Source organism: Scylla paramamosain, chromosome 10 (genome assembly GCF_035594125.1).
Source record: "Scylla paramamosain isolate STU-SP2022 chromosome 10, ASM3559412v1, whole genome shotgun sequence".
Classification (NCBI taxonomy): Eukaryota; Metazoa; Arthropoda; class Malacostraca; order Decapoda; family Portunidae; genus Scylla; species Scylla paramamosain.
In genome coordinates this window covers 2227501-2250976 of record NC_087160.1, presented here as the reverse complement: position 1 = coordinate 2250976, position 23476 = coordinate 2227501, and the positions used below count along the sequence as shown (strand labels likewise).

General features: G+C 43.1%; 4 protein-coding genes and 1 long non-coding RNA gene across 13 annotated transcripts in view; 3 read left to right on the top strand and 2 right to left on the bottom strand.

The window, feature by feature from the left end:
- LOC135104063 (CUE domain-containing protein 1-like) overlaps positions 1 to 1546 on the bottom strand; it is a 34353-nt gene extending 32807 nt beyond the window's left edge. For 2 of the 4 annotated variants that reach the window (XM_064010953.1, XM_064010956.1), the window contains exon 1: positions 414 to 486. The gene's annotated coding sequence lies outside the window, so the exon portion shown is untranslated. Of the gene's footprint in view, positions 1 to 204; positions 334 to 413; positions 487 to 1528 lie in introns of those variants that run through there. The other 2 variants (XM_064010955.1, XM_064010954.1) reach the window with 2 other exon arrangements.
- Positions 1547 to 1690: 144 nt separating this feature from the next.
- Positions 1691 to 11180, top strand: LOC135104064 (uncharacterized). The gene is made up of 4 exons (XM_064010962.1): positions 1691 to 1846; positions 8260 to 8364; positions 8655 to 8905; positions 9137 to 11180. Exons 1-4 carry the CDS (start codon positions 1751 to 1753, stop codon positions 9597 to 9599), a joined length of 915 nt encoding a protein of 304 aa, XP_063867032.1. The 5' UTR covers positions 1691 to 1750; the 3' UTR covers positions 9600 to 11180.
- Positions 10055 to 19292, bottom strand: LOC135104061 (dynein regulatory complex protein 1-like). The gene is made up of 14 exons (XM_064010951.1): positions 19090 to 19292; positions 17982 to 18117; positions 17374 to 17578; positions 16865 to 17058; positions 16484 to 16696; positions 16099 to 16269; positions 15427 to 15609; positions 14867 to 15020; positions 13633 to 13892; positions 12463 to 12554; positions 12215 to 12276; positions 11702 to 11771; positions 11246 to 11424; positions 10055 to 10819 (listed from the first exon to the last, which is right to left on the bottom strand). The coding sequence occupies exons 1-14, from the start codon at positions 19257 to 19259 to the stop codon at positions 10725 to 10727; spliced, it is 2184 nt and encodes a 727-aa protein (XP_063867021.1). The 5' UTR covers positions 19260 to 19292; the 3' UTR covers positions 10055 to 10724.
- LOC135104066 (uncharacterized) lies at positions 13798 to 14983 on the top strand. Its single transcript, XR_010270292.1, has 3 exons — positions 13798 to 13930; positions 14164 to 14299; positions 14849 to 14983. It is a non-coding gene; the product is annotated as an uncharacterized LOC135104066 (long non-coding RNA).
- A 279-nt stretch (positions 19293 to 19571) lies between the features above and the next one.
- The window catches only part of LOC135104060 (surfeit locus protein 6 homolog), an 8324-nt gene continuing 4419 nt past the window's right edge, over positions 19572 to 23476 (top strand). Inside the window, exons 1-6 of one of the 6 annotated variants that reach the window (XM_064010948.1) lie at positions 19572 to 19709; positions 20944 to 21177; positions 21384 to 21489; positions 21714 to 21785; positions 22218 to 22298; positions 22741 to 22932. In XM_064010948.1, the coding sequence (XP_063867018.1) occupies positions 20974 to 21177; positions 21384 to 21489; positions 21714 to 21785; positions 22218 to 22298; positions 22741 to 22932 (655 nt within the window). In that variant the 5' untranslated portion in view covers positions 19572 to 19709; positions 20944 to 20973. Of the gene's footprint in view, positions 19737 to 20943; positions 21178 to 21383; positions 21490 to 21710; positions 21786 to 22217; positions 22299 to 22740; positions 22933 to 23476 lie in introns of all 6 variants that reach the window. The other 5 variants (XM_064010949.1, XM_064010945.1, XM_064010950.1 and 2 more) reach the window with 5 other exon arrangements.

The window sequence follows — 23476 nt, the reverse complement described above, 5'->3', positions numbered from 1 at the left end:
AACACACACACACACACACACACACACATACACACACACACATAACAGTCTGCCATACTCATGATGAATAAACAATACAAGCAACATGCACATAACATGACATTTCACGAGCAGACCTTGGGATGAACATAATTGACTGAATAATGGAGCAAACATCCACCATATAACTGAAACACATTGGAATGGAAATGAGAAGCACAGTACATCACGGTGGCAGAGGCGGCAGGGGCGGGGAACAGTGGCAGCAGGGAGGCAGGGTGCAGGGAGGCGGTGGCGGCGAGACCCTCTCAGTGCCGCGGCTCACAGGGTGCCCCGCCCCCCGCCCCGCCAGGTGAGGCCTACTGTGGACTGCAGTATTTTATTCATCACCAGGACTAGAGGAGAGGCAATGATGCATGAAAGCTCCTCTTTACCTCCTCCAGCTGCAGGTGTAAGCGTCGTCTGCTTCTGTTGTCAAATATTGATATTTTCACGGCAAGTAGGAAACACAAGGCTTTCTCAAAATTACTTTTGTTTTCTTAAAGAACTATGGTATCTATTATGTATTTTATTCATTTTTTAAATATATCTTTTGTATTCAACTTAAAATATAATACAATTTTCTCTATATTTATCTAAAACAAAGAAAGTTTTGAGAACTACAAATGCTTTAGATTACGAGAGTTAAAAGAAAACGAGATTGAAGGGTCACTGAAATTATTTGAATGAAACCTTGATGAAACCATTCAAATAATTTGTAATGTTATGTTTAAGGACCATGACGCTTAATATTATACTAAAAAAAACAATTCATTAACCTTGACTTGGGTATCAAAGACTCCCCTTTTTTGTTTAATCATAAATTACATGTCCAAGTTGACGGTGTGGCTATAGGTTCTTGTCTTGGCCCAACTCTTGCTAACGTTTTTCTTTGTCATCATGAAACCAAGTGGTTAAATGAATGCCCTAATGAGTTTAAACCTATGTTTTGTTGGAGATATGTTAATGACACCTTCCTTTTATTTAAACACCCAGCACATCCCTAAATTTAAATTATTTAAATTCTAAACACCCTAATATTGAATTCACTTATGACACTGAAAGCAATGGCCCTATCCCGTTTCTGGACCTAATAGTGACTCGCAATAGTAACCAACTATATAAAGACTACTGTTTGCCGTAAACCAACCTTCACAGGCTTGGAGATTAACTACTTTTCTTTTATTCCTCGATAATTTAAGATTAATACTTTCAAAACCCTCTTATATATTTGCTACACATTATCTTCTTGCTGATTTGCTGTTGACCTTGAAGTTAACTTTTTAAGATCTTTTTCTTTTTTTCTCTTTTTACTTTATTCTATTATATATATATATATATATATATATATATATATATATATATATATATATATATATATATATATATATATATATATATATATATATATATATATATATATATATATATATATATATATATATGTATATATATTTTTTTTTTTAGTTTGTTTTTTAGTTTTCGTCCTCCTAGCTAAGTCGAGACTCACCTTACTGTGCAGGAGGGAGTGAGATTGGCTGAGCTGGTGAGGCTGACGCTATTGGCAACTGGATTGGTTAAATGACTCTCTCTCTCTCTCTCTCTCTCTCTCTCTCTTATAAGAAGATAAAGGGTAAGATATACTGATATCAATAGCCTTTAATTGGCGTAATAATGAGTGGTAAAACTCGCTTTTCTTCTCCTTTCCTTTGGCGACACAGTGCTTGCAGGGATGAGTGCCTCCGCGTGCCTAGTGCCTCTGCTCACCAAGCAGGAACACCTGCTGTGGGCTGAGAGGGTCAAACCACACCTGCCTCACTGTGTTTCGGTAAGACAGATGTACTCACTTACTCATTCACTCAGCTGACTGGCTTACTCACCTGGTTTACTCATTCACCTGGCTTATTCACCTGCCTGATTGTGTTTCATTAAGACAAGTGTACTCTCACTTACCTGGTTCTCTCACCTGGATTACTCATTTACTTGACTGACTCACCTAGTTTACTCCTTCACCTGGCTGAATCACCTGCCTGTCTGTATCACGGTAAGATAGGTACTCACTTACTCACCTGGATTATTCATCTGCCTTACTCACCTGGCTTACTCATTCACCTGGCTGACTCACTTGACAGATTGTGTTACGGTAAGACAGGGATACTTACTCTTCTGCCTGGCTTACTCACCTAACTGACCTACTTAGTGTTAGTGCTAGGACACTAGAGAGCTTTAAGAGAAGATTAGACAAGTTTATGGATGGGGATAACAGATGGAAATAGGTAGGTGTGTTTCATACAGGGACTGCTACGTGTAAGCCTGGTCGCTTCTTGCAGCTTCCCTTATTTCTTATGGTCTTATGTACTTACCCCACTGCGTCACGGTACCGGCAGGCCGCGGACCCAGCGACCCCGGGTGCATTAGCTGAGCCACGTCCAAACATTATACTGGCTAGAAGCTGCTTAGTCTTTTATTTTCTATCACTTTCTTTCTTGCCGATGCTTATGGAGATTTCATAACTTGGTCTTAGTGCTGTGAATTGTTGCATTTCACAGTGAAAAGTATAAATTTCTTTCTGTTCTTCCGCCAAGAGATTTGATTTTTTACCAGTTTCTTGTTGATGTTTATAAAGATTTCATACTGTATGAAGATTTCTTCATACAGTGAATTGGTGCATATCACAACATGAATAATATTCTAATGAATAATATTTTAGATTTAAGGGAATAATATTTTAGATTTAATTCTAACTAACAGGGAGGAAGCAGGCACGCAGGGGCAGCTAAGACAGCTAGGTGACAATGACCATTCTAAAATTAGGTACAGATTAAAATGGAAGGAAACTTTCAGAAGCAAAAAACACTATTTCGTTGATAAATTACATACATTAGTAAACAACCCTAATGGAGCAATAAGATCACAGTGGATGACTAGGTTAAAACATTACATAGGGCGGAAGAGATGTGTGTATAACAGATTAAAGGCAGGGGAAGAGGTTTTAAGGCCACAATATAATGAATTAGAACAGTCAGGAGGTTAACGAGGTAAGCTAAAATCAAATATGAATTAAAGGTAACCAGCCAGGCGAAGACGGACCACAAGGGATTTTATCAGGTATACAGAACGAAGAACAGAGAAACAATAGGTCCATTAAAGGCAGCAAATGGTGAGTTGGTAAGTTCTGGGCGAAGAGATTAGTAAAAATTCTGAATGAGTATTTTTAACTGTCTTCACCCAGGAAAACATGCAGGAAATGCCGAACAGTGAACAGATGTTTAGAGCAGAAGAGAATGAGAAGCTGACAGATATTACCGTAACTAAAGAGAAAGTGGAACAGGAGATAGGCTTAAAAGTTCAAGACACCAGGACCAGATGATATATATCCCAGAGTACTTAAGGAATGCAAAGCGATTATTAGTGAACCGCTGGTTTCTGTCTTTAGGAAACACTTTAGGAAATCATTTGAGTTAGGTGAGGTACCAGTAATGTAGAGGCAAGCTAATGTAGTACCCATCTTTAAGCAAGGAGATAAAACTTTAACGTCTAATATTAGCCCTGTTAGCTTTACTTCTGTTGTAGGTAAAATAATGAAGTCAGTAATAGCGAAGAACGTTAAGGAGCATTTAGGTGAACATAACATGATAAATCAGTCACAGCATTTTTTTTTTTTTTTTTTTTTTTTTATGTAGGAAGGATACTGGCCAAGGGCAACAAAAATCTAATAAAAAAAAATGCCCACTGAAATGCCAGTCCCTAAAAAGGTCAAAGCAGTGGTCAAAAATTGGTGGATAAGTGTCTTGAAACCTCCCTCTTGAAAAAATTCAAGTCATAGGAAGGTGGAAATACAGAAGCAGGCAAGGAGTTCCAGAGTTTACCAGAGAAAGGGATGAATGATTGAGAATACTGGTTAACTCTTGCGTTAGAGAGGTGGACAGAATAGGAGTGAGAGAAAGAAGAAAGTCTTGTGCAGCGAGGCCGCGGAAGGAGGGGAGGCATGCAGTTAGCAAGATCAGAAGAGCAGTTAGCATGAAAATAGCGGTAGAAGACAGCTAGAGATGCAACATTGCGGCGGTGAGAGAGAGGCTGAAGACAGTCAGTTAGAGGAGAGGAGTTGATGAGACGAAAAGCTTTTGATTCCACCCTGTCTAGAACAGCAGTATGAGTGGAACCCCCCAGACATGTGAAGCATACTCCATACATGGACGGATAAGGCCCTTGTACAGAGTTAGCAGCTGGGGGGGTGAGAAAAACTGGCGGAGACGTCTCAGAATACCTAACTTCATAGAAGCTGTTTTAGCTAGAGATGAGATGTGAAGTTTCCAGTTCAGATTATAAGTAAAGGACAGACCGAGGATGTTCAGTGTAGAAGAGGGGGACAGTTGAGTGTCATTGAAGAAGAGGGGATAGTTGTCTGGAAGATTGTGTCGAGTTGATAGGTGGAGGAATTGAGTTTTTGAGGCATTGAACAATACCAAGTTTGCTCTGCCCCAATCAGAAATTTTAGAAAGATCAGAAGTCAGGCGTTCTGTGGCTTCCCTGCGTGATATGTTTACCTCCTGAAGGGTTGGACGTCTATGAAAAGACGTGGAAAAGTGCAGGGTGGTATCATCAGCATAGGAGTGGATAGGACAAGAAGTTTGGTTTAAAAGATCATTAATGAATAATAAGAAGAGAGTGGGTGACAGGACAGAACCCTGAGGAACACCACTGTTAATAGATTTAGGAGAAGAACAGTGACCGTCTACCACAGCAGCAATAGAACGGTCAGAAAGGAAACTTGAGATGAAGTTACAGAGAGAAGGATAGAAACCGTAGGAGGGTAGTTTGGAAATCAAAGCTTTGTGCCAGACTCTATCAAAGGCTTTTGATATGTCCAAGGCAACAGCAAAAGTTTCACCAAAGTCTCTAAAAGAGGATGACCAAGACTCAGTAAGGAAAGCCAGAAGATCACCAGTAGAGCGGCCTTGACGGAACCCATACTGGCGATCAGATAGAAGGTTGTGAAGTGATAGATGTTTAAGAATCTTCCTGTTGAGGATAGATTCAAAAACTTTAGATAAGCAGGAAATTAAAGCAATAGGACGGTAGTTTGAGGGATTAGAGCGGTCACCCTTTTTAGGAACAGGTTGAATGTAGGCAAACTTCCAGCAAGAAGGAAAGGTAGATGTTGACAGACAGAGCTGAAAGAGTTTGACTAGGCAAGGTGCAAGCACGGAGGCACAGTTTCGGAGAACAATAGGAGGGACCCCATCAGGTCCATAAGCCTTCTGAGGGTTTAGGCCAGCGAGGGCATGGAAAACATCATTACGAAGAATTTTAATACGAGGCATGAAGTAGTCAGAGGGTGGAGGAGAGGGAGGAACAAGCCCAGAATCGTCCAAGGTAGAGTTTTTAGCAAAGGTTTGAGCAAAGAGTTCAGCTTTAGAAATAGATGTGATAGCAGTGGTGCCATCTGGTTGAAGTAGAGGAGGGAAAGAAGAAGAAGCAAAGTTATTGGAGATATTTTTGGCTAGATGCCAGAAATCACGAGGGGAGTTAGATCTTGAAAGGTTTTGACATTTTCTGTTAATGAAGGAGTTTTTGGCTAGTTGGAGAACAGACTTGGCATGGTTCCAGGCAGAAATATAAAGTGCATGAGATTCTGGTGAAGGAAGGCTTAAGTACCTTTTGTGGGCCACCTCTCTATCATGTATAGCACGAGAACAAGCTGTGTTAAACCAAGGTTTAGAAGGTTTAGGACGAGAAAAAGAGTGAGGAATGTACGCCTCCATGCCAGACACTATCACCTCTGTTATGCGCTCAGCACACAAAGACGGGTCTCTGACACGGAAGCAGTAGTCATTCCAAGGAAAATCAGCAAAATACCGCCTCAGGTCCCCCCAACTAGCAGAGGCAAAACGCCAGAGGCACCTTCGCTTAGGGGGATCCTGAGGAGGGATTGGAGTGATAGGACAAGATAAAGATATGAGATTGTGATCGGAGGAGCCCAACGGAGAAGAAAGGGTGACAGCATAAGCAGAAGGATTAGAGGTCAGGAAAAGGTCAAGAATGTTGGGCGTATCTCCAAGACGGTCAGGAATACGAGTAGGGTGTTGCACCAATTGCTCTAGGTCATGGAGGATAGCAAAGTTGTAGGCTAGTTCACCAGGATGGTCAGTGAAGGGAGAGGAAAGCCAAAGCTGGTGGTGAACATTGAAGTCTCCAAGAATGGAGATCTCTGCAAAAGGGAAGAGGGTCAGAATGTGCTCCACTTTGGAAGTTAAGTAGTCAAAGAATTTCTTATAGTCAGAGGAGTTAGGAGAGAGGTATACAGCACAGATAAATTTAGTATGAGAATGACTCTGTAGTCGTAGCCAGATGGTGGAAAACTCGGAAGATTCAAGAGCGTGGGCACGAGAGCAGGTTAAGTCATTGCGCACATAAACGCAGCATCCAGCTTTGGATCGAAAATGAGGATAGAGAAAGTAGGAGGGAACAGAAAAGGGGCTATTGTCAGTTGCCTCAGACACCTGAGTTTCAGTGAGGAAAAGAAGATGAGGTTTAGAAGAGGAGAGGTGGTGTTCTACAGATTGAAAATTAGATCTTAGACCGCGAATGTTGCAGAAGTTAATGAAGAAAAAGTTGAGGGGGGTGTCAAGACACTTACGGTCGTCGACGGAAAGGCAGTCCGACCTGGGGACATTTATGGTCCCCTCCCCAGATGGGGACTCCGAGGCTGGTGTAGGAGTCGCCATGATTTTAAAATTTTTTGAGTGAAGGGTGTGTGTGTTATTAGGTGCTTGTAGTTTTGTGTGGAGGAAGAGAGTTGTCTTTAGAGGGCAGGCTGTGACTACCCCCTTGTGTTGTGAGACACAAAGGGAAACGTTCAGTGAGGTCACAGCTGGGTTTAATGATAAGTTCACAGCACCCCCTGAACAGTGCTTTAGACCTCACTGGGAGTAATTATCGTTTCGGCAGGTGTCAGGTTCACGAAGAACCTGACGTACTTGTTAAGTTTTTACAGTAAAGTTTACCAGGCGGCAGGTAATGGTGATAGTTATGACATCCTATATCTGGACTTTAGTAAAGCGTTTGACAAGGCACCCCATGAGAGGCTACTGGGAAAGGTTAGGGCGCATGGGATAGATGGGAAGGTGTTACACTGGATAACGTCGTGGCTAAGCGACAGGCGACAGAGTTGTAATAAACGGCTCTAAATCCGAGTGGGGTCAAGTAATTAGTGGGATGGCACAGGGATCAGTATTAGGGCCATTATTGTTTTTTAATATATATCAATGACTCGGATAGTGAAATTAGTTGTGATGTCAGTAAATTTGCGGATGACACGAAGATAGGTAGATTAATTAAATCAGATTTGGATGCCATCGCCTTGCAGGCAGATTTGGATATGATGAACGAATGGACAGACAGATGGCAGATGCAGCTTAATATCAACAAATGTAAAGTACTTACCGTAGGTAGAGGAAACCCACACAGTAGGTACACTAAAAACAACGAAGCTCTGGTAGGTTCAGGGTACGAAAAAAAATTTGGGAGTTACAGTTAGCTCTGAACTCCATCTAAGAAAGCAATGCAGAGAGGCCAGAAACAGGGCAAATAAGATATTGGGATTATTTTTTTAGGAGTGGTAATTAAAAGTAAGAGTTTCGAAGCAATATTAAAGTTATATTTGGCGCTCATGTAGACAACGCTGTGCAACTCTGGTCCCCATATTACAAGGAAGATATAAGTCTATTAGAATCAGTACAAATGAGAATGACTAAAATGATACAGGGGATGAGAAGTATTCCTTACGAAGCAAAACTGAAGCTGTTAAATTTACATTCTTTAGAGAGACGTAGGTTAAAAGAGGACCTGATGAAAATCTTTAAGTGGTATAAGGGTTATAACAAGGGGGACATAAGCAAAATTCTTAGGATCAGTAACTAAGAAAGAACAAGAAATAACGGGTTCAAGCTTGAAAAATTTAGGTTTAAGAAAGAGATAGGAAGGAATTAGTTCTCAAATAGAGTGATAGATGAAAGGAACGGACTCAGTAATCAAGTTGTTAGTGCTGAGTCATTAGGGAGCTTAAAGAGAAGATTAGACAGATTTATGGAAATGGATGATAGGTGGAAACAGGTAGGTATATTTCATACAGGGACTGCCACGTGTAGCCCTGATGACTTCTTGCAGCTTCTCTTATTTCTTATGTTCTTATGTTCTTATGTGGCAAGGCTAAATCTCTCTCCGTCCTCCCGCCGACAGGTGTACAACAACCTGATACAGCATGGACAGGGCCTGGTCACTCATGACACCTTCTACGTACTGCGGGACAGGCCACACTCGGTCACTGTTCTGTGCAGGAATGAGGTGAGTCAGGCCGGGCTGGTGAGGCTGAGCTAAACAACTCTCCCGAGTATCCACTCGTTTCCCTTTTCACAAGTAGCATTTTTTTTTTCGTCCCCCTAGCTAGTAGAGACTCACTCACCGTACTGTGCAGGAGGGAGTGACACAGACTGAGCTAGTGAGGCTGAACGAGTGAGCCTGACGCTAGTGACAGCTGGACTGGTTAAATGATTCTCTCTCTCTCTCTCTCTCTCTCTCTCTCTCTCTCTCTCTCTCTCTCTCTCTCTCTCTCTCTCTCTCTCTCTCTCTGTCAGATAACCCCACACACACAACACATCGGAATATTCTGCCTGAAGAAGGAAGTTGGCACTGTTGTAGAAGTTCTGAGATCTTCACCCTTGATTGACTGGGAGGACACGAACAGGACCCATCTTCTCCTCCACCACGTTCCTCCCTACGCTGCCGACCCCTTGGTGAGGCTGATGCATGAGAAGGGAGTGAAGGTGCGGCTAATGACTTGCTTCACCTTCACCTATGACGCTCACCTGGACACGCTCACACTCAGGTAAGGTGGCGTGGCTGTGTGGTTGTCTGTGTGTGTGTGTGTGTGTGTGAAGACAATTAAAAAATACATTAAAAACAATAGTAACCATGACTATAACCCTAGAAAACACCCTTGAAGACCCCTATAACACCCACTAGATCCTGTCAAAAGCACATAAGCAAACCAAAACAAAGCTCCGTGACATGCAGCTGCAAAATCACGTTAAGAATACATATAATCTGCAATGAACAGGGTCGCTGCTGGGTTCCGTGTGTGCATGCTGGGCAGGGCAGGCGTTCGTCACCTCCTGGAGAATGCCAATTACGGTGGTATACCCCTCGACCTCATGTACAGGATGGCAGAAGGAGTGCCTTACATAGGAGTGTACCAGGACCCAACCAGTAAACAGGAGGCAATAGTAGACCCAGAGAACCTTCCTGTCGCTGGAGACGAGGAGATACCAATGGCTTGGATTTGCTCAGGTCCCCCAGGAGACGTGGCCAAGTTGATGATAGACAAGAGGTTCATGAGACATGGGTTTGGGATGCTATTGACCATGACAATAGCAAGGCGACAAGCTGCCCTTCTTGGCTTCATTCCCCATGCATATGTTGAGACGGACAATTCTGCCTCTCTAGCGATGGCAGCTAGGTTGCCAGCCTGGAGCATGACACATAAAAGTATCTGGATACAAAAAATTCATGCGTCTTTATAGATGAGTTTTGGAGTGGAGACTGCGGACTTACTATCTTTATGGTGGTCCACGAGACTGTAACCTTTCCATCAGGGACCAATGGGGATAAAATGTGTGTATGAGTGTGTGGTACTTTTTGTGTTGTCAAGCAACGACTTGTGTGTTCCTGACCTGCTATAGAGACAGATTTTTATTTATTTTTTTCCATATAATGAGACTGGCCGAGGGGAAATGACGCATGAAGCTGTCTAAATCAAGGTGGTTCAGGAGGCTTAGTTACGCTATGGGTAGTCTCACGATGCAGAGTCTTGCTGTGCCCCCCATGGTGTCTCCCATATCAGGGTAGTGGCACCGCCTCTTTGAATAACTAGACAAGTTGGTAATACATATACTGATGAAAAAATAGGAAGTAGTGTTAGAAACATCATACTCTTGAATGTGTTTACAATAACATGTGGGTAAGGCAACAAACATTTAAATAACACCTTTAATATACGTAAGACTAAAGTACACATAGCATAATTGTTAACTATAATCCGAAATTGTAGTCCGAAAGTTTGTCTTTTGCCTGCGAGTAATGATGCGTGAGATGAATGAAATCTGCCACACGTACGAGCACAACAGCAGCGGCAGAATTGTAAGTGTGATCTTTGTCCATTATCTTCCTTATATTGTAGTTCTTTATGGCCATCAGTACATGGACCTGTCCCTCTCTCACCCCCCAACAGAGAGAGCCCCCCCAGTTTTTGCACCCCTCGTTCCGCCACGGTAAATAGAAGACTAAGTACTCAAGACCAACAGTTAGATTGTTTCACTAGTGGGTATGTCACTGGAGGATCTTTTATGTATGGCTTTGTTTTCTGCAAGTGTAATAATAAGGACCATATTCTGAAACACTCCTGTGCCTCACTTCCATTACGTTCATAAGGCTCTACTTAAAGTTACACGTGTTTTTAAGGATGTTTTTTGTGGTTATAGTGACATATTAACAAAATTTCTACACTACTAACACGGTAAACACTTGAGAAGAAAGCTAATCATCCGTGTGGCCTCTGAAAATTGTCGGGGCGAGGGAGCTGAGCGTTTCAGTATACGGACCTCAACAACCCAGCACACCAGCAAGGCGAGGGACGTGGCGGGACACACTCACTGTATGTCAGCGGCCACACTCTGCAGCAGGAACCTCAATTCAGCATTTTCGCGCCTCAGACGTTCCACCCGCTGTGACTCCTCCAGACGACCTGCACACACACACACACACACACACACACACACACACACACACACACACACACACACACACACACACACACACACAGAATGTTAGAGAAGTGAGGGAAACGACAAACATTGGGAGTGACTATTACTTATATACTTGTACAAATAATAGATTCAAGCTTGACAAAGTTTGATTTTGAATAGACAGGAAGGAATATATTCTCAGAGCGGCAGATGAATGAAGACTCAATAATCAGGTTATCAGTACTGAGGAAGCTTTAAAGGATTAGACAGATTAGGTAGAGTTCAAGTCGCAGTAAACTCTAGATAAAACTTTTTTTTTTATCGTGATCTGTATAGTGAAGGAATCAAGAGTGAAACCAATTAACTGAAGTAATATAAACCTAACCTAACTTCTGATGAAAACGCTAATGTTGGGACTTCCTTACCGGTGAGCACGTCCCGGTACTGCGTGAGGGCGTCCTTGATGGTGGCCCACAGACGCGTCCTCTTGTACAGATTGTCCACGAAGATCCTCCAGCGGGCAGCCTCGTCCCCCTCCTGGGCGTACATATGATCGGGTCCCATCTCGTCCCCTGTCTTAGCTTTCATCCCGACGTTCGAGTTTCTGTGGGAGGAATGACAGCGGTTTCTGAAACATTTCTGCGCTGGATCTCCACTTTCAAAATGCTCTAGATGAAGTTACATTGGTTTTAAAGGATGTTTTTACGGCTCTAATGCCAGATTAACAAGATTTCTGCATTATCAATAGGAGAAACACTTGGAAGCCCGGTTAGCCATCTCTGTGACCACTGGAAACATTCGTAATGAGAGAGCAAGGTGTTTCTGAATACAGGCCTAACACACACACACACACACACACACACACACACACACACACAAACCTGGCAGTACAGAAGGTGACCAGAATACTGAGAACGTCCTCTGGGGTAAACAGTTCCTCGCTCTCTGATTCTGAAACAGGTGAGAACAGATGAGGTCACGGACACGGCTGAGAATGATTAGAAGAGGAGGAGGAGGATTAGGAGGAGGAGGAGGAGGAGGAGAAGGAAGCAGGAGGAGGAGGAGGAAGAGAAGGAGAAGGAGGAGGAAGAGAAGGAGAAGGAGGAGGAGGAGGAGGAGGAGGAGGAGGAGGAAGAGAAAGAGGAGGAGGAAGAGGAGAAGGAGAAGCAGGAAGAGAAAGACGAGAAATATGAGGAATAATAGTAATAACAACAACAACAACAACAACAACAACAACAACAACAACAACAACAACAACAACAACAATTATGCCACCACCACCACCACTACCACAGCAACAACAACAACAGCTATGCCACCACCACCACCACCACCACCACCACCACCGCAACAACAACAACAACAACAACAACAACAACAACAACAACAACAACCTATCCAATAATTGTCGTCTTTCCCGTCGGCGCCTTCATCCTCCGCAGTGCCATCGTGTTCCCTGAAAGGTCAACAAAACCACATCATTAACAACTCAACAAGCATGACAAACACTCGCACTCACAGAATCATTGTCATTTGTATTCATTTTATACCCAGGATTGACGTCAGTATTACCAGAAAAGGAGGCAGAGAGGAGGGAGGGGAAGAGACAGAGAGAGAGAGGGAGGGAGGATCTATTACCCACCTGAGGCGAGGTCGTGGCAACCGATGAGCGTGGTACCTCTCTGCTTGACGCAACAGCTTCGCCACGTCCGCTTCCGTGTGTATACTCAGCTCCTGTGCGGGGATTATGCAATGGTCAGGTGGTGGTGGTGGTGGTGGTGGTGGAAGAGAGGTGACAGGCGGAAAGAAATAGCGGTGGATGGGGGACAAACAAATAAAGACACCAGAAAAAGAAAAAAAAAAGATAATTAGACGTTTAGAGAAGATAAATTTGAGAATGAATGACTTTTAATAGGCTCTTAGTGTCATTTGAGGAAAGAAATAGCGATGGATGGAGGAAGGAGATAGACAGACAGGCAAACAAACAGACAGACACAGACAGACAGATTGATAAATAGATAAACATATAAACAGAAAGACAGAAAGGTAGATAAATAGATAGACTAAGTCAGTTATGTTGCTAGTTTGTGGAATAAAGGACAGACAGCTGAGGGAGAGTGAGAGGGGAGAGGAAAGAGTAAGCGTAGGGGGAGGCGGTAAGAAATGGGGAAGGAGAGTGTGAGAGGGAGGGAAGAGTAAAGGACACTGCGAGGCCACAACGAGACGAGGAGCTCAAAGTACAGGTAAAGGCTTGTTTCGTTGACACGGAGAGCCCTGTGTGACCAGGAACTGTTGTGAAGAGTGCGGAAGTGCATGACAGTGTTTGCAGCGGTCAGAGAGAGAGAGAGAGAGAGAGAGAGAGAGAGAGAGAGAGAGAGAGAGAGAGAGAGAGAGAGAGAGAGAATTAAAGCTTGTTAAACTATAACATGAATCATGAGCTTGTTAAACTCTAAATGGAATCACGAAAACACTTTTGAAAACCCCAATAACTTACAATACAACCTGTTAAACTTATAACTGGAATTACGAAAACATTTGAAAAATCCCAGTAACTTCCAACGGAGCTTGTTTAACTACCACTGGAATCACGAAAATACCTGAAAATCCCAATAACTTTCAACAGAGCCTATTAAACTCCCACTGGAATCCCGAAAACACTCTTGAAAACCCCCAATAACTTCCATTAGAGCCTATTAAACTATCACAACCTCAATAACGTACATCACCGCCTGTTTAACGTAACTAAGATTATACGCCAGAACGTTTAAGAATCCAGTCTCTCAAATGACCAGACAGACAGCAAGACCCTCACCCAGAAGACGTGCTCGAGGGTCAGCAGAGGGTCGTGCTCCGCCAAGTGCGCCGCGTCTGTATTGAGAAGAAAGACAGCCTCCCGTGCCAGGCGAGTAAGGAACACTTCCCTCAAACGATAAAGTTCCTCCTGTCCTTCGTCGCCTACAGAGGGTCCCCGGCTGTCCTCGTCCTCCTCTCCGTCTTCAGGAACGTGCTCCTCTCCCATCACAACCAAGGCGCCTCTCAGGTGTTCTGTTGTAGTGTCCCTTGCTGGTTTGGCTGAAGGAGAAAGTGGAGATGTGTTCAGGAGGAGAAAGGTAAGGGAGTTTGTGTCTCTTGCTGGTCTGTCTGAAAGAGAAAGTGAAGATGTTTGCGTGCGTCTCTTGGTAGTTTGCTTGAGAGAGAGAGAAGGGGAGGTGTGTTCAGGAGGAGAAGGATAAGAGAGTGAGTTTACACGTTTATACAAGTAAAAGAAAAGGGTGAAATAAAAAAAAAGTCTAATGCGAAGTTATTTGTTCAAGTTATGCATATGATTTTGCCTTTTCTGTAGCTGTATGGCAAGATAGAGAAGAGAGGAGGAGAATGAGGAGGACGAGTGGAGGAAGATGATCAGAAGAACGAAGAGGGAGACAATGAAGAGGGAAACGAGGACGAGGACTAGGAGAAGGAGAATTATGAAGAAGGAGGTATATACAAGTGTAGTAGTAGTAGTAGTAGTAGTAGAAGTAGTAGTAGTAGTAGTAGTAGTAGTAGTAGTAGTAGTAGTAGTAGTAGTAGCGATATTATAGCGGGTGGTGGTGGTGGCGGTGGTAGATGGAGCATGAGTGGAGTCAGTGACCTCTGTCGCGGCCTGTATTCATGATCTGTTCCTGGTGAGTTGCGACATTGCCTACACAAAAATATACACATGCATGACAAGAATGAGAGAGAAAGCTTGTAATGATAGTAGTAGTAGCAGCAGCAGCAGAAGTAGTAGTAATAGTAATAGTAGTAGTAGCAGCAGCATCAGCAGCAGCAGCAGCAGTAGTAGTAGTAGTAGTAGTAGTAGTAGTAGTAGCCTTTCGTAGCACTAAAACAAAATCACACACTGAAATCACGAAAAATAAGAACCAACAACTCATTTTACATAACACACTCACAAAAACAGCACATTTACTAACAATACTTATACTTGAACTACTCTTTTATCTCATGTTATTCATCTCTCTTCACTCGCGTCTGAATCACACCCCAAGCATGCACGGAGGACTCACCTGCCGGGGGCCTGAGTATCCTGGTGGCGGCGGCGAGAGCTGAGGTGTGGCGGGGGTTGGGCGCAGGGCTCAGGTCATCTAAGGGCTGCAGGTCCGGCTCCACCCAGTCCCTCGCTAACACCCCCTGCTGGATGGCCCGCTCCACCTCCAGCACCTGCCACACACAGACACACGCACACACAATTATAATACGGTCACCCATCCAAGTCCTAACCAAACCCTTCGTTGCTTAACCTCGCTGATCGAAGAAGCGGTGTTTAACAATGTATTAAAGAGAGTTGGATTACATAAAGAGTAAGATAGAGGACACACAACAACAGATCAGAGAAACAGAAGTACCGGAAGAGTAAACACACGTGATAACGAATACGGGTAATACATATCATTATTATAACACGAAATAGGATAACAATGAAAATATTAATAAAGCAATTGCATTTCATTACCTAGTTATAAAAAGATAGCAGGTGTATTATTATTAACAGTAGTAATAGTAGTAGTAGTAGTAGTAGTAGTTGTTATTGTTGTTGTAGTAGTAGCAGTATAGTAATTCCACCAACCTGCATGACGTGAGAGCGAAGGGCGCGGTAATGCATGAGGGAGAGGGAGCGTGCCTGGCGGGTGAAGAGGGCCGAGATGTGTGCCAGCCTCCCGCGGTGCTGCTGGCTCACTTGACGCAACCTGGCAGCCTCCCGCACCGCAGCCTGCTCCCGCGCCGCCCGCCCAGCATCAGCCGCCTCTGACTTCAAGGGACGGGTTAATAGCGGCATGAAGAAATAAACGGAACACGTAAAATAGAGAGAGGAAAAACACTAATAATACGAGTATATATGAGGAAAGAATTATTATTTTTTTTTATTAACTGGCCATATTTGCACTCAGAAAACCAAATGTTATATTTTTGAAAGGAGACCAGAGAGAGAGAGAGAGAGAGAGAGAGAGAGAGAGAGAGAGAGAGAGAGAGAGAGAGAGAGAGAGAGTACCAATACTTATAGAAGAGCTCATTATACCGTGCCAAGGACATAAAGAACTGATCTGGGATGGTCCGTTAGAAGTACGTTTTGAACTCTCATAATATAGACTTGTCATTTACTGGCTTACCTTTCTCTCTTGAATACTAATAGAAAAGTTCATTGCACCATGATAGGGACATCGAGATCTGGTGCTGAGCTGGCCTGGTAGACTAGCATTTTACTCTCTCTCGTATGGAATTCAGTCTCGTGTGGGCTCACCTTCCTCCTGTAGGTGTTGAGGATGGGCGTGAGGGCGTTGAGGGAGCGGCGCGCCTCGCTGACAAGGGCGGTGGTTTCTCGGTACTGCTGCTGTAGAACCTGCTGACTGTACCGCAGCTGGCTCTCTTCCACCTGCTGCGCCGCCTTCATCCGCATCACCTCCACCAGCACCTGTCACAAAGAGGCCCATATTTTGAAACACTTCTGCGCTGCACCTCCACCACTTTCAAAAGGCTTTAGTTGAAATAAGAATACCTTCCACTAGGGCATGCTAAACCATTACTGCAATAAAATCATGGAAACACCGATAACTTCCACTAAAGCCAATTAAAAGCAATCGAGATGAGGCTCAGAAACTTTTGAGAATTTGAGCCCTAATTTGTACCTTTTCAATGTCAGTGTCAAGCTTGTCCATCGCCGCCATGTGCTCCGCCGCCCCGTGCAGCTTGAGCTCGATGATCTGGTCCAGGCGAGAGGTCCTGTTGTGCAGACGCTCGTGCAGGAGGCGTTGCAGCTGCTCGTCAAGGCCCGCCACCGCCTGGTCCCACATGTTCCCGTAGTGCTGCACAAGGGCGGCGCGCTCCTTGTCCGCTACGGCCTGAGGCGATGCACGGGCGTGAGTGAGGTGGCCGTAGATAGAGGCGGAGGAGAGAGAGAGAGGGAGAGAGAGAGCAAAAGAAACAAACGCTTTGCTCTCTCACTACTATTTTCAAAAGCCACTGAACACACACACACTCTCTCTCTCTCTCTCTCTCTCTCTCCACACCTGCACAGCTCTGAGGGCGTCGCGGTAGGTGTGGTGCAGCTCGGAGACATGTTCCGTGATGCGCCTCAACAGCTCCCTTCTCTGCCTCGCCTGTTGCTGCAGCTCGCTTTCGTAGGCAGCGTCCAAGGTGCCCAGCTCGTCCCTCAGCCCCGTCACGATCTGGATCTTCTGGTCCGTCAGCTCTTGCGTCCAATCTAGTATGTAGGAGCTAGGTAGGTAGGTAGAGAGAGAGAGAGAGAGAGAGAGAGAGAGAGAGAGAGAGAGAGAGAGAGAGAGAGAGAGAGAGAGAGAGAGAGAGAGAGAGAGAGAGGGGGAGGGGGCGGGGGGAAGGACTGCCTAGCTATATGTATGTACAGTACATCTTAATAGAAAGCACTACTTTCACTCCATCAGACAAACTAACTGGCAAGTAACACTGTATACTTATTTTTATTATTATTATTATTATTATATATATATTTTTTTTATATTAACGTGTCGCAGCAGGATAACACCAACACAACACTAACCTTGCAGCTGGCACAGTCCTTGGTGCAGGTCCTCAGGCACGCTCAGCCCCACCACCTCCTCCCAGTATTGTTGGATGCGGTGCAGGGCGTCATGTGTCTTGTGTGAGTCCTCCTCCAGCCTTGTCCGCCACTCCTCCCTGCGCCCCTCGCTCTCCACCCTGGCGCGCACCTCCCAGCTTAGCGCCGCCACCTCCACGTTACCCACCTGAGAAGAACCTTTCATCATACATCTTACTTTGCCCTTTAACTGCTAATGACATAACACGTTTCTTTATCCAAGGAGCTTTACATGAATTTTAAAGGGCTCCTTTAAAAACAATAAACTCTAGAAACTTAACTAACTGCTTCTTTTGCAACGAGTGGTATTTTTTTTCAAACTGTGCTGTAGAATTGAACCAGATCGTTTTTGAAGGTTGAGGAAATTCCATAGCAGTCAAATCCTCCAAAATTGGTGGATAAGTGTTTTTGAAATCTCCCCCATGAAAGAGTTCAAGTCATAGGAAGGACGAAGTACAGAAGCAGGCAGGCAAGGAGTTCCAGAGCTCACCGAAAAAAAAAGGGATGAATGACTGAGAATACTGGTTACTGTCATTGGTCTCTTATCTCACCATAGTGCAACCGTGCTTGACGAGGCCGTGGAGGTCGCGTTCATGGGCGTGCAGGGAGGCGGTGAGGGCGTGGCCAGCCTCCCCAGCCCGCACCACGGCCTCCTCCTCGCAGGTCATGTCCTTGTTCAGCTCAGACCTGCGGGATAGACGCGACTAGTGAAGACGGGTGGAAGTGAAAGCTTGCCCTTTTGAATGCCACATGGAACAAATTATATCACGAAAAACACAGCACAGAGTCCTTGCAAACATCCATAACAAGGAAGGAAGAGATTGGAAGAATAGATTTTCCAGTTTGTAGCCAGTGTAATAGTTAGAGGTGGCTACAGAACAAAAAGGAATGTCTTAGAATGAATTGTTATTAAGAAATGGTGTGACAAAAAAGTCATAAAAAGGCTGAAGTGTGTGTGTGAGTGTGTGTGTGTGTGTGTGTGTGTGTGTGTGTGTGTGTGTGTGTGTGTGTGTGTGTGTGTGTGTGTGTGTGTGTGTGTGTGTGTGTGTGTGTGTGTGTGTGTGTGTGTGTGTGTGTGTGTGTGTGTGTGTGTGTGTGTGTGTGTGTGTGTGTGTGTGTGGTTTTATAAACAACAAAATTCTTAGAGATTTCTTGGCCCATATTTTGAAATGCAGAGATGATTAGTAAAGAAAATCTCTTGTGATTTTTTTTCTTTTTACCTCTTAATGATGCAGAATTCTATTTAAATCCTCACTAGAATTATGAAAACTTCTTGAAAACCCTCCCACTGACTTTCACTGGAGTCTGTTAAAAGTAATAGAGATGTGAAACCAGAACGTTTGAGAATGGGGTTCCTTATTCGGCATGCACAGAAAAAAACCCTCGAAAGAAGAAGAAGAAGAAGAACAACAACAACAACAACAACAACAACAACAACAACTTGGAGGAAAAAACTTGACCAAACTCCAGAAAGGGAAAAGGAAAGAACTAGAAAACCAGAACTTGAAAATAAAATAAAAGGGAAGAGAAATCCTTCTGAAAAAGTGTAAAAAAAAAAGAAAAAAAAAGAGAAAAGGTAAATGAAGAGAATCGGGGAAGAAAACAGTCTCTTGTAAACACAATCGCATGTGTCAACCATACAGTGTTATTATCACTGACTCGTCTACATTATTGCGAAGCTGCTCCCTGATCTTCGTGCCCTTAGGACCCAGCGATGTGTCAGGCAGGCGAGAAGGCTCCACTGCCTCTGGATCAGTGGCCATGATCTTGAGAACTGAGTTGTTACTGAATAGACACAGTGGCAGGGACGCCGTTGCCATGACAACCATATTTCCAGGCTCAGGACCAAGACCGAGACCTAATAGAGCGAGAAAAATAATAAAAACTAACAGAAACAGGTACATAAAGTAAATGATGAGAATAAAACGTTGATATTAATTAAGAGAATCTTGTAGAACTCAATCATCTCACTGATAAACAGAAACTAAAAAAATCGAATGCATATTTTTGAGGAATAAATAACAAAGAAGAATAAAGGTGGCAAGATTATTTAACATTAATTGTTTGAAAAAATATTAAATTACGAAAATTGAAGAATTTGCGATATATTGCTTAAAAATGTGGATCGATGCATTTCAAGTATTACGGGCAGAGGAAAACGTGTCATGGCGGCGGCGACAACACATGTGTGAGGGAACAGCCAGCAGACTGGTACTGGATTACTGGATTGCCTTGCGTCGTGCTGACCCTCTGAAGGCATTGGTGATTGGCAACAGAGGGTAGGTGTATCTCAGTGAATAAGAGAGGTGAGGAAAGACAGCGGGCACCTGGCAGTGCTCTGTGTGTGTCGTTATGAAAGGAACATGTTTTGGAGGGCTGTGTTTGGGTGTGTTTTTAGAGTCGCTGCGTGTCTGTGGGTGGCGAGCATCACTCCTGATGCTATGCTGTGGTGGGGTGATTAGTCTCATTAGCATTGTTATCATCTGGCTCTCACCTGTCGGGGCTCCAGCTGGTAGTTGGCATAGCAGGGAATGGCCTGGGGCAGAGTGTGGGCCAGCCAGCATCTGATGGCACGCCAGACCTTAACAAGTGACAATATTGAAGTAACATTAGCGTCCTCATCGGAGGGCAAGGTTAAGTTAGGTTAGATATGAATTAATTGAGTTCATTGATTTCACTGCATATCTCTTCATTGTGTTGGTCACGAGTAGGAAAGACATCATATTTATGTCTTGAAATAAATAGTCACTCCAAGTAAGTAGGCAGAGATTAGAAGTCTTTGCTATTCTTATTTGTTTCCACAGCATGTTCAAAGATCGGTGCAGCAGGAGTTACGGGGTTCCAGCTGGGGTGCTGACTCCCTCAGTTGTAGGTTATTACATGAGGTTATGTAAGTTGACTGTCTTAGTATGTCTGTAGTTATTATGTGCAGCTCTTTATGTACTGACATAATATTCTCCTGGCTAGGGATCCCCATAAGTTGGTTGTAACAATGTTTGACAATTTGACAATAAATGTACAATACTATATTGACGTAGGAAATTATTTGTGGAAAACAGTGTTAAGATTGAAAGGTAAAAAAAAAATCTCACTGTTTATGTAGTCATTTTCAGGCAAAGTTCACAGGCTCACAGCTGGTTCTGTCACTTCCAGATGTTAGGGCAGATTCCATGTAGCTTGCCAACTTTGTGGGAGCAGTAAGAGTTGTACTTGAGAGCTGTAAACTTTCTGTTATCTAAAATATTAAATGGGGAGACTGGTCGAGTGTTAAGTGATCACTGAGTGGCTGAACATTACATATATGCTTCCCGTCAGACCTTTCTGTGAGGGCAGGTGCAGCCAGAACTGTGATTAGGAGCAGGACAAACCTTTGCAAAGTTATTACTCAAAAATTCTCCCTGCCTTAGCAGGTCCAGATTTTAATTAATTCCTACACAAAATTCAATATATTATGTAATGATTCTTTGTGTTCTTGAATATTCTAGAATATATTTTCTAATTCATTTGTTACAGTTGCAGAAGTAACAACTACTGCAGGAAAGAATGAATGACATCATTGCAACAAACCATGTGGGAAAGAAATTTAAGAAGAATAAAAAGAAAGTCAAGAAAAATGCTGTTAATAAAGAGGTGAAGAGTAATGCAACCAAGGAGGTGGAGGTGGAAGACTTAGCCGAGAGTGTTGACAGCGGCTGCATCCCAGACAGCTCCTCTGACATTGTGGCCGACCTCACCAACACAGCACAGGTGGGTGGCTGCGTGCTCATCCTGGAGTTGAAGAAGTGTGTTACCATAGGTACCTGCTTTGTGGTAGTCTTGTGGAAATTTATTTTGTCACTTTCAGTGAAGAGTGAATAATTAGATCACAAATTTTGATTCAATTGAGATTGGCACCTTCAGATTGATATTTCAGTCAGTCACTCTTATATTGATTTATCCTGATTGTGTTCCAGATTGAAGCTGCCGTGTTGAAAGAAAACATATTCATATCCAATTTGTTAAGGTGGCTGCCACTTCCTCTCCAGAGCAAAGAACCAGACCCTGAGTCAGAGATAAAGGGTGAGTTGCATATAGTTCAGTAGCTGAGAAACATTTCATCATATATTTTATTAGACTTGTATCCACACATCCTGTCATGCCCTTTGATTCCGTGCTGTCTGTCTGTAATGGTCATTTTCTTATGAAGATTAGTCATATTTTAGACTTTTTAAGTTAATATTTCAGAAGTTAAAAGACTTGTGATGCTTGAATCAGATGTTACACTCTTTTGCTCATTTCAGCAGAAGGCAAGGAAAGGAAAAATGAAAATAAGAGGAAACAAGAGGAATCCGAGCCTACCAGTAAGAGACAAAAAGGTACGTCTTGGTAATTTTCATGGAACTGGACTCATGATAAAGTGTAAGTTAAGAATCATGTGAGACAGAGTTTGTATTTTGATGTATTGCATTGCTTTAATTTTTAATTTTGAAAAGTAGGGTGGATGTTGTGAGTTTGAGAATATTGGATGACTGCTGGAGTAGCTACCTTAATGAGAGAGAGAGAGAGAGAGAGAGAGAGAGAGAGAGAATTGGCACAGGAATAATTGGAGACCCCTCTGTAGTGGCCACTGCATTGAGGAAAGAAAAATAATCAGGATTACCAGTAGTTGTTGCAGCAGCAGCAGCAGCAGCAGCAACTGTGAATCATGCCCACTTATACAGCACAGGGTAGTTTAAAAAAAAAATTTTATCATTTATTATCATTTACTTTTGACATCTTGAGTTTATTTGTCTCATTTGTTTTCACAGTTGATGTTGACCCTGCAGAGAGTACTGCAGATCTAGACCAGCTCCAGGAAAAGTATAGCAGAATTCTTGGTGAATTAAGAAGTAAGTTGAATGACCTGTTTTCCTGTTTTACATACAGTTGTGAACATGAGGGACTGGGCAGATTTCATCCTTCTTCTTCCCCCCCCACCCCCTGCATACACACACACACACACACACACACACACACACACACACACACACTGCTCTGAGCTTGTACCAAAGACTGCCACACCTTGATGTTGTGTTTCATGCTTTCCTTCTTGCTTTGCCTTAAGAATATATAATTATTTTACACAATCCACTCCACTGCATTCTCCACCAACTTTGTGTTATCAAGTTTATACAGGCCATGTTTCTGGGTTTGGGTACCTGATTTTAGCACTATATCAAATCTTTTAACTAAAAATAGCATAGAGTGGGAACCTCATGCATGTTGAACAGGATTTGTCTTCACTGATTTTATTGAACGTGTAAATGAAATATACTCCTTGGCTATTTACAGAGAATAGAAACAAGAAGTGGGACCATCCAACTAAGAAGAAGGAAGCTAAACTGGCCAAAAAATTAAAAGTGCTTGAGAAGAGGAGAGACAAGAGAATAAAAAGGAAAGTAAAATTACCTGAAAGGACTGAGGTCAAACTGAACAAGAAAGACAAGAATAAGAATTTACACCAAGGCCAAAACAATCCCAAAAGTGAGTCATTGTAGTTTATGCAGTTCAGAAGAGGTCAGGAGTGTCAGTTCCAGGGTTTGAGTTACCAGGAGGAAGGAAGAGGGCCAGATATTGAGAAAAGCATTAGAGTTGGAGATAGAAGACCTGGAGACTGTGTGTGGAGGAAGACATGAGAGAATAGATCTTCAAAAAGTGGGAGAGATTCATAAGCCATCCATACTATAAAAGATGATGAGGACACTAAATGAAGTATATTGAAAATGATGGTCTTTGTTATATGTATATTGCTGGTTTCCACTTCATGAGTCTTTAACACCATCCTAATTTATGTACATGCAAGTAATGATTGTAAGGATGGTGACAAACTAATATTGAGAAATGATATTAGTTTCAAGACACTTATCCATCAATTTTTGACCACTGCTTTGACCCTTTTATGGGACTGGCATTTCAGTGGGCATTTTTTTTATCAGATTTTTGTTGCCCTTGGCCAGTGTCCTTCCTACATAAAAAAGAGAGAAAAAAAAAGAGATGGCATGATAGCAGAGTTAAGAGATGAGTTTTG

What these genes read in the sequence shown, in the direction of transcription:
- LOC135104064 (XM_064010962.1), top strand. Translation starts at nt 1,751, where the DNA reads ATGAGTGCCTCCGCGTGCCTAGTGCCTCTGCTCACCAAGCAGGAACAC. An exon ending in ACCTGCCTCACTGTGTTTCG is followed by an intron (nt 1,847 to 8,259) that starts GTAAGACAGATG and finishes TCCCGCCGACAG; the next exon opens with GTGTACAACAACCTGATACA. An exon ending in CTGGACACGCTCACACTCAG is followed by an intron (nt 8,906 to 9,136) that starts GTAAGGTGGCGT and finishes TGCAATGAACAG; the next exon opens with GGTCGCTGCTGGGTTCCGTG.
- LOC135104061 (XM_064010951.1), bottom strand. Translation starts at nt 19,259, where the DNA reads ATGGTTGTCATGGCAACGGCGTCCCTGCCACTGTGTCTATTCAGTAAC. An exon ending in CTTCGCAATAATGTAGACGA is followed by an intron (nt 18,118 to 19,089) that starts GTCAGTGATAAT and finishes TCTATCCCGCAG; the next exon opens with GTCTGAGCTGAACAAGGACA. An exon ending in TTCGCTCTCACGTCATGCAG is followed by an intron (nt 15,021 to 15,426) that starts GTTGGTGGAATT and finishes TGTGTGTGGCAG; the next exon opens with GTGCTGGAGGTGGAGCGGGC.